We start from the raw sequence: 9,286 nt of genomic DNA, 5'->3' as shown, positions 1-9,286 counted from the left end.
TACTCTGCAGGTGGGAGTGGAAATTGTTAGAACTACTTAAAACAGCTTGGCATTATCTTGTAAAGTGAAGATTAATTTACTCTGTGAGTCAGTTATTCCACTCCTAGATATAGAGCCTAGAGATCCTCTTACCCATCTTTTTCAGGAGCCACAAACAAGAACATTTGTAGCAGCAGGCTGTTAATCACAAGAATGAGAATTGACTGAAATGTCTGTCTTCAGAAGAACACGCATGTAAATGGTGGGCTATTCATATACTGGAATGCTATACAGCAATGAAAAGGAATTATCCATTCTTCAGTGGGATCTCAAAATTACAGTACTGAATGAAGAAAACCCAAATTATTAAAAAGATGCATGCAGTATACCATTTACGCAAAGTCTTCAAATTACAAATATATTCAGTGGTGTGTGAAGATGGTGAGTATGGCCCACCCCTAATGCAGGTAATAAAAAGGCCCATTGCTTGTAAAGAAAGTAATAATAAAACTGACCAAAATCTGATTTTTATTGTCACCATACATCATCAGTTCTGGACAATATTATTGATAAAAATTCTTGCCACAAAGTCAGCTACTTCCAATCTCCACTCCCCACCTTGGTGTGCAACTGAATACATTCTTATTTATTTCTATAGAAAGAGTATCATGAAAAGTAATGACAAAATTCAGGTGAGAGGTTTTCCTTGGAGGGAGGGAGAGGGACACACTTGGGCAACAGCACAGATGCCTTCAAAGTATTCCTTATGCTCCATTCCTTAAACTGAGTGATTGAGACATGGCTGTTGATATTATTTTTTATATCTGATTTACATAATATATCTCTTCAGTATGTATGAAATATTCCATCCTCAAGAGAAAGAAAATTAAAGCAGGAAAATCAATAAGGGGGGCAGATGGAGGAGAAGGCATGCTTTGTAGTGCACTGGAAGCTGCAAACCCAAGAAAGAATAAAATGGCCGTGGTCGGTCGGAAGAGAATGAGGGACCCTGGAGCGGCAGCCCAGGCTGAGGCTCAGGGCATGCGGGGGCCTGAACTGGTGTAGGGGAACTCTGGGAAGCTTTTGCCTCCAGGCTGGGGAAGCCACAGGCCTGGGTGAGGTTAACCCCAGGAAGTGAATCTGGAGTGAGTAGACAGGGGCCAAGGCCAGAGGCCCAGGGAGCACCAACGTTTTGGGAGAAAGAAGAGCCCTTCAAGCTGAGGCTGAGCTTGAGAAAAGTGAAGCAGTGAGCAGAGGATGGGGTACCATGCACTGAGGAGCGCCTGGTGGAGGAGGTCACACCCTGCTAAGAGGAGAGCAGGACACGGGCTGGGAAGGAGGCCCTGGATTTCACAATGTGGGCAGGTGAATTCATCAGAAATTGTCAGAGGGATGTGGTGGAGGAGGAAATGAGGACAGGGAGGGGACACAGCTCTCCGGTGGGAAGAGTGAGGAGTAGCGGCTGGGAAGAGATGTGGAGTCCAGGCAGGGCTCTTATGCATCTCTTTCAATTGTCTTTTTTTTTTTTTTTTTTTTTTTGGAGTGCAATGGTGCGATCTCGACTCACTGCAAGCTCCGCCTCCCGGGTTTACGCCATTCTCCCGCCTCAGCCTCTCGAGTAGCTGGGACTCCGGGCGCCCACCACCACGCCCGGCTAATTTTTTTGTATTTTTAGTAGAGACGTGTTAGCCAGGATGGTCTCGATCTCCTAACCTCGTGATCTGCCCGCCTCGGCCTCCCAAAGTGCTGGGATGACAAGCGTGAGCCACCGCGCCCTGTCTTCAATTGTCTCTTTAAAACCCCAGTCTGGTTTAGTCCCACTAGGGAGAAAAGGTGCCTTCAGGCCTTCCCACAGCGCCAGCAGCAAGAGCACAGCAGGTGTCCCTTGGGGCTGACGCATCGGGTGCTCGCGGTGGGGGTGGAGGAGCCGTCTGCCCCTGTGCGGGGAGCATTCTCTCACTGACACTGTCTGAATTGCTGGTACATGGTGATCAGAGGAAGCAAACTGACATTTAGTCACTTTTACCGTCTTTTTAAAAATTCTCTACAGTCAGCGCACCCTTTGTTGCCTGTACCAGGGCTCTAGTGAGAAGAGACAGATTGAGTCCCCGGCACCTGGGTGTGCAGCCCTGCTCCTTCCTTCTAGCTGACAGGGCTGGCGAATTCCTACCTCTCTGAGCCCCTTTCCCTTTAGCTCACTGTAACTGAGGGAAATTCTGACCTCTGGGGTGGTTGGGCGGATGACAGCAGAGGAAAGACCCAGGGCCTAGCGCCCAGGAGGTACTTACTAGGTGTCCTTCCCGCATCAGGGAACAGAGGAGACAGTGACTGAGGGCCCCGCAGCGAATGCCCCACCCGCGCAGGCTTCCTCTCAGCGGGACCTGTCCCCACTGCTTCCCCACAGCCCCAGAGGCCAGGCCTGAGCCATTCAGACTCCAGGGAGGTGATCGCAGCCCAGGGCCGCGCCCTGCCTCTGCCGCCCCCGGGGTCCCCAAGGAAGCACCGCCGCCTGGCCGCACGGGGCAGTTGTCATGGGGACGCCGGGGCCCGCTGAGCCGCCTCCTTAGCAACGGGACTCCCCGGCCAGTTGCCATGGAAACAGCATCCCCTGGCAAGCGGTGATGGGGAACGGCTGCCGGGTTTCCTGCCCTTTTCCGAGGACTTTCCCCTCCTGGGGCGGGAGACACGGCACTCCCTATGCCGGCGGGAGCCGCGGGGACTTGGTTTTCCAGTCGCACGTCGCCGGCCCGGGAGGGGGCCTCTGCCTGACCCCGCAAAGTCCCAAGGCCTGGAGGAACCTTCTAGAGACAGGGGTGGGGAAAGGGGCCACCCGGGGACCAGGCCTAGCCCCTCGAGCAGGCACAGCAGTGGGGAGTCCGTGCCCTGCCTCCTTCCAGAGGCCCCAGATGCTGCTTCTGCCCTCAAGCCCCCACCAACCCACAGAGAAGCCCAGCGCTGTGCCCCCACCCCTCGGTCACCCCTCTGATGCCCTCCCCCTTGCCCAGTCACCTTCTGTCTCCAGCCATCCTCCCACTTCTGAGAGCTTACCTGATCACACTAAGCTGGCATTCCCCTCTTCAGCATCTAGCTGGATGGAGCCCAGGTGCACATTCACCACCCTCCTCCTCCTCAGCCAGCCCCGGCAGTAGGGAGTGGCAAGGGTCTCACACCTCCCCAACTCCTGCGTTTCTCCCCTCCACTAGCAAAGGACACATGCCCACTCACTCTCACCCTCCTCCTTAATGATTCTCACCAGTCCATAATCGCCTGCACACCTGTGTCCATAGCCAGGCCTTGCACATCCCCCGTGCACACCTCTATGCACAAGAACACAGTTCCATGCTCTTGCAGGGATAGGTTTGCACATACACAAGGGCCCACATGTGCCCTCTGGGCCATGTCCCCTGCCTTCCACACCCCAGTTCCCAGGACTCCAGGATTCCCCAATGACCTCACCCCCACCCCCATCCCTGGCCCCTAGAAGAAGGCAGCATCTGCTGGAATTTTTTTTATTTAAATAAAATATACAATACGGCGCATTTACCGGTTTCTGTTTTAAAAGTGGAAAATTTGAAAATTCCTTGTAGGTGACTGGGTGTGGGAGGGCCCCTGCCTGCACCTGGCTGTCCCAGTCTCTGCAGAGTGGCCAGGTTGGGTCAGGGCTGTTACAAAATACATGTGTGTGTAAGTAGAGAAGAGGGTGGTCAGGCCAGGCTCTGATGGCAAGCAGCCTCCTCACGGCCCTGGACCCTCCACCTTCACCCCTGCTACCTCCAGGACAAGACTGTGGGTTTGGATCAAGTCCTGCTGCCTCTCAGAGCTGCCTTCCTTAAGGGGAAGGGGTGAGTGCAGAACTCAGGTTGAGGCTAAGTCCTTCCAGTTCTCAGAACTCCTGAGCCAGCACAGTACAGACCAGTACCAGGCGGCATCTAGTCTTTACCTAAGATCCCAGGAACCTTCACCCACTTCTCTCCTGGAATACTGCCTCCCACTCCCTACAGCCCATCTATGGAGAAATCGGTTTTTCCCACATCCCAGGATAGCTCAAGGCAAAACCCGATCTTGCCAACATTCTGGCTTGAAGCATGGAATGTTCTGGATGGATAATGTGGGGCCAGCCCATCTCATTATTTGGGGATTGCAGCTATACCTGCTCTGGCCCTATAGGCAGGGGCAGACCCCTGACTTTGCCTCTGGCAGGATCCCATCTGGGAGGAGGGAGGATGGTGCCTCCAAAGGCATCTGAGCTGCTTTCTCGTTCCTGCAATCTGGAACTTGCTTATGGCTCCTAGTTGCCAGGACCAAGCCCAGTCAAGCCCTTAGCCTATCACCCAAGGCCATTCCTCTGACCCCTCAGCCTGCGGATTCCCTCCCAAAGCCCTAATCCACCACTCCACCTCAGGAATCTCCCCGCTATATACTCCATCCCACCCACCATTCCCTCCCTCTCTCCCTGTTGAAGTCTTCCCACATCTCAAGGCCTGGCTCCCACCCACCTCTGGCCACACACCTTCCTTGGGCCCTTAGGGAGGCCCAGCCACCTCCTGAGTCCTGAGATTTTAAGTCTTGGAGCCCTCAGCCAAAGCTCCCTGGGCTCTCACATAGTTTGCTGGAGCAATAGGCTGGGCATATGAGGGGCAGAAGAAATGTGATTTATTGAGCACCTACCATGGTATGTGCCAGGCGCTGGGCTGGGCATTTCACATATAGATTTTTCTCATCTGGTCCTCATAGGTCCTTGTGAGGCGGTACCATAATGATTCCCATTTTACAAATGAGGTGACAGAAAAGTCAGATAACTTGCCCAAGATCATACAGGTAAGAAGTGGCAGGGCTGGGATTCAAACCCAGGCCTGACTGCTGCCAAAATCTGGTGTCTTCCTTCTGCACCACGCTTGGGGACCATCTACCTCAGCCCCCCTCAACAGTTTTCTGATGGAAGGAACACAGACTTGGGCCTCAAGCAGGCGTGAATTTGAACCTCAAATCAGTCCCCACTCTGCCATTCCGAGTTACATGATGGTGGAGAAATTACCCAGAACTGTTGCTTCATCTGCTAAATGGGGAGAATGAAAGTGGCCACCCCATGGTCTTTGTGAAACTGAGGGAGTGAACGTGTGTGAAGTGCGAAAGCAGTGCTTGCCACAGAGCAGACTCAATACACAGAAGTTCCCCTCACCTCCCGCTGTACAGATGGGCAAACTGATGGCTCCAGGGGTGGCGGGGTGTGCCTGAGGCCCTAGGAAAGGAGTCTTCCACTTCCGTGTGGTGAGAGGTCAGGCTGGGACTGGATCTGAGACGAGAGAGGGGGCCTGCTGCGAAGTCCTGGGGTCCTCTTCCCTGAGGACTGGAGAGAGAACATCCCTAGACCATGCAGTGCACAGCCTGCGGGCCAAGGTGGGTTGCTGGGTGTAAGGTGACCTGGGCATCCTGGCAACATGGGAATAAACTAGACCACACACGTGTGCGCACGAGTGGCTATCTACATGGCTCTACAGAGCGCTACATAGCTATACATATACACATCTTACATACATATACATATATTCATATACAGATCTTGCTACGTTTACAGTAGAAAAAAATGCTAGGCCCTCAGGGCCCTGGCCCTTTTCTCCCAAGGTCGCAGGCATCTGAGGCCCCCCAGGGCACGCCCCGGGGCAGCCCCTTCCTGGGGGCAGAGTGGAGCTCCAACTTACAGCTAAGGGGCTGATGGCAGCTGTTTCTCTAAATGAACACAATGACACAGCTGCTCTAAGAACCCCCAACACTGGCCACCCCGACCCCTGCCCAGCCCCGAGACCCCATCTGCCTTTCTCTGGCTTTTGCATTTGGGACCTGCCTGCTCCCTCCTCCCTCCCCCTCCCTCCCTCTAGTGCTGAGTATTAAAATAGTCTATAAAAGCAAGTGACCAAAAATCTATAGCTCTAAGAATACCTGGTTATTTTCTGCTGTCTTTTGATTTTCTGGTGTGTGTGGTTTTTTAAATAATTATTACTGTTATTGGTATATCTCCTAATCACAGTTAAACCTGAAGGAAGAAGGAACGGAGAGAAAAGAAGAAAGAAGAGGGAAGGGCCCAGCTCATAGATTGGACGGCAGTTTGGAGCGCACTGGCTCAGGCCTGGCCCCAGGTTCCCTCTGGGGTCCAGCAGTCAGAGGGGGCCCCCCAGAAGAGGTGGCTCTTGCCCCAAACAAAGACAGAGGGGGTGGCAAAGAACCTGAGGATGTCTTCCGAGGCAGAGTGACGTGCTGGCCGGGGATGGCACCATAGGGCCTCCCAGGGGGACCAAGGCCCCCGCTGCTCCCACTGCCCCCGCTGCCACCCCCAGCCCTGGGGAAGAGCGGGAAGGCAGCCATGGACTCCCCTGAGGAGTGCGGGGAGGCTCTGCGGAGAGTCTGTGCCCCGTCCTGAGGCAGGGCTGGCTGAGATGCAGAGATGAGCTTGAGGTCCTGGGTGAGGCGGCCGGGAGTGAGGGGGGGCGTGCCCCGGCGCTGGGGGACCTGGGGTGGTGGGGGGCTGGATGCAGGTGGCAGAAGCAAGGATCCGTGGGAGCCAGAGGCCCGGGGTGGGGCACTTGGGAAGGTTCTTGGGGGGCCTGGGCTGTGGCCGGGGGGGCTGAGACCTCCTCGGGGAGTAAAGCCTACAGGGGAAGCCCCCGCAGAGGCCCCTGCCACAAGGGATGGCGGCTCAGGCTGCCGTGGGGGTGTCTCTGGCGTGCTGGGTGGGCCAGCAGCCAGACCTAGGGACAACTCCCCGGGAGGCTGGCCCAGCTGCCCAGGGCTAGATGATGGGGATCTGGATGAGGGTGGGGGTGGCAAGAAGTGCTCCGGGAGTCCCAGGCCTCCCCGGGCCCCGGGTGGTGCCGGAGGTGGCTGGGCAGCCTGTGGGGAGCGGGCACCTGGCTGCAGCGGGGTGAGCAGGGGAGAGTCGGAGGAGGACAGGGAGCCGCCCAGTGCCCTGTGGAAGTGGCCAAACCCGGCTGTGGTGGTGGCGGCTGTGCCAGCTGATGGTATGGGAGCCGAGGGGGAGCCGCAGGCCCCGGGGGGTGGGGAGGAGCTGGATGAGGGCAGGAGTGGGCTCAGTCCGGCGGGGGCAGAGAATCCAGCCAGCTGTTGGATGTGGAAGGAGGATGAAGACGGCGTGTCTACCTGGGATGGGCTGCTGGCGGGCGAGGCGGAGCCCAGCGCAGAAGGGATCAGGGACTGCAGCCGTTTCAGGTGCCTTGGCGTCTGCCCGGCGCCGAGGTTGCCCAGCCCAGATCCTGGGGGAGGGCGGAAGATGGCAGCAGGCAGGCGAGGGTGGTGGGTGAGGGCTATGGCCACAGAAGTGGTGGCCGCGGCAGCCTGCAGTGGTGCCTGGATCAGCGGGGTCCAGATGACAGGCGTGGGGGTTGGGGTGGCAGAGGCGGCGGCCTGGACGCGGTGTGCGCAGTGCGCCATCTCCCGGTCATGCTGCACAATCTGCTGGATGATCTCGTTCTCCTGGTAGTTGAAGACGCCCGAGTTCAGGTCGTGCTGGACTTTGTGGAGGAGGATGGAGTTCTTCTTGCCTGGGCCACGGAACAAGAGCAAGCACTCAGGACAGAGCGGGGAAGGAGATCAGGTGCAGACCCAGCTTAGGCATAGAGAAGCCCTGCCCTCCTGCCCCTCCCGCCCCCCGCCTGCCCCTCCTGTGGCCCATCCCCCTCACCGATGCGGTCCAGGCGGTCCAGCGCCACAGTCTCAAAGGCCCTTCGCATCATGGGGTACTCCTCCAGCACCTCATTGAAGTTGTCCACGCTCAGCGAGTAGAGGCGGCAGTAGGTGTCGGCCCTCACGCTAGCTGTGCGCCGGCCCCGTGTCAGCAGGCAGATCTCTGCCAGAGCATCAGGACTCAGGGTGAGGCATGCACAGCCTGCCCAAGCCACGGGGACTGCCCACCCTGACCTTGGCCCTGACTACCTGGCACAGAAACCTTAGTAGGCTCACAAGGCCCTGTCCCCAGACTGTGGCCACACTGGATGCCTCTTCCCCACCAAATGGGGGCTGGACAGTCTTTCCCATCTTTGGGACATACCCTCTGCTCTGGACTGAATGTCCTCCCACCAAATTTATATGTTGAACCCCTAATTCCAGCATGATGGTATTTGGAGGTGGGGCCTAGGGAGCTAATTAGACCATGAGGGTGGAGCCCTCGTGGATGGAATTAGTGCCCTTTTAGGAGGCGGCCAGGGAGCTGGCTCATCCTCCTTCTGCCACGTGAGGACACGGCGTGAAGTCAGCAGTGCAGCCCAGAAGAGGGCCCTCACTAGCCCCAACCATGCTGGCCCCCTCAGCTCAGATGGTCAGCCTCCAGAACCATGAGACATACATTCCTGTGGTTTACAAGCCACCCAGTCTGTGGCACTTTTGTTACAAGAGGCCCAGACTGACTAAGACACCCCTAACCTGGGCTCACAAACACTTCCCTCCAGGCTGTGGCCACGAAGGGTGCTCACTGCCTGTGTCCCCTTAGTGTCTCCCCAGCCCATCCCCTGGGAGCAGCTGTCCTGTCTCCCAGGGCCCGGGGCTGCCTCACCTCCAAAGTAGGAGCCGTCGGCCAGCTTGGTCTCCTTGTTGCCCTTGGTGAGCACGCTGACCACGCCGTGCTGGATGAAGTACATCTTCTTGCCGATGGTGCCTTCCCGGATGATGTAGTCCCCAGGCTGGAAGACCTCGAAACGCAGCTTGGTCAGCATGGACGTCACGAAGTTGGGGTCCGCGTTGGCAAACAGTGGCATGGAGGCCACCAGCTTCCGGCAGTTAAAGTTGATGATCTCCTGCCGGACAGGGTGGATTGGGACACAGGAAGGAGGAGGTGAGGGGAGCTGGCTGCCAGGAAGGCCTGGCTCCCCTCCCCGCCGGGCCGCTGCACAGCTCACCTCCCGCAGGGGCTCGCTCAGCTCGCCCAGAATGCTCTCCTCGTCGAACATCTTGCCCTGGTAGCGGTGCTCGTAGTAGTCGTGGATGCGCTGCCGGGTGTCGGGCGGGAGCTTGTGGAAGGACATGTACTGCTCCACCTGCTTATACTGAGGCCGGGAGAAGGGGGCGTCATCTCCGTGCAGCCAGCCCCACCGCCTCAGCAGGCACCACATCCGGGCACCCACCCTGGGGGAATTCTTGGCTAAACTTGGTTCCTTGAGATCTGAGCTCTACAGTGTTGAAATGACCTCACTGTGCTTCCAACAACTGCCCGGGCTCCCAGCTGCTTGGCATGGAGGAGGCGGCCCCACCAGCATCTGGTCCTGTGTTTAATACTAAGGAGGTGGGTGGGGGCAGCAGGGAA

The 9,286-nt window shown here is 57.0% G+C and overlaps 1 protein-coding gene across 5 annotated transcripts in view; it reads right to left on the bottom strand.

Annotated features, from left to right (window-relative positions):
• Positions 1-490: 490 nt before the first annotated feature.
• The window catches only part of LOC105463781 (hyperpolarization activated cyclic nucleotide gated potassium channel 4), a 52,076-nt gene continuing 43,280 nt past the window's right edge, over positions 491-9,286 (bottom strand). The window contains exons 5-10 of one of the 5 annotated variants that reach the window (XR_011626380.1): positions 8,883-9,029; positions 8,540-8,780; positions 7,673-7,837; positions 7,132-7,532; positions 5,917-6,010; positions 491-5,326 (exon numbers count right to left, since the gene is read on the bottom strand). Coding sequence is in view for 3 of the 5 variants with exons in the window: in XM_071101072.1 (XP_070957173.1) it covers positions 6,064-7,532; positions 7,673-7,837; positions 8,540-8,780; positions 8,883-9,029 (2,022 nt within the window). In the remaining 2 variants the exon portion in view is untranslated. Of the gene's footprint in view, positions 7,533-7,672; positions 7,838-8,539; positions 8,781-8,882; positions 9,030-9,286 lie in introns of all 5 variants that reach the window. The other 4 variants (XR_011626379.1, XM_071101074.1, XM_071101073.1 and 1 more) reach the window with 4 other exon arrangements.

Source organism: Macaca nemestrina, chromosome 7, assembly GCF_043159975.1.
Source record: "Macaca nemestrina isolate mMacNem1 chromosome 7, mMacNem.hap1, whole genome shotgun sequence".
NCBI lineage: Eukaryota > Metazoa > Chordata > Mammalia > Primates > Cercopithecidae > Macaca > Macaca nemestrina.
Note: the sequence above shows the minus strand (reverse complement) of the source record. Positions and strands in the feature narration are given on the sequence as shown.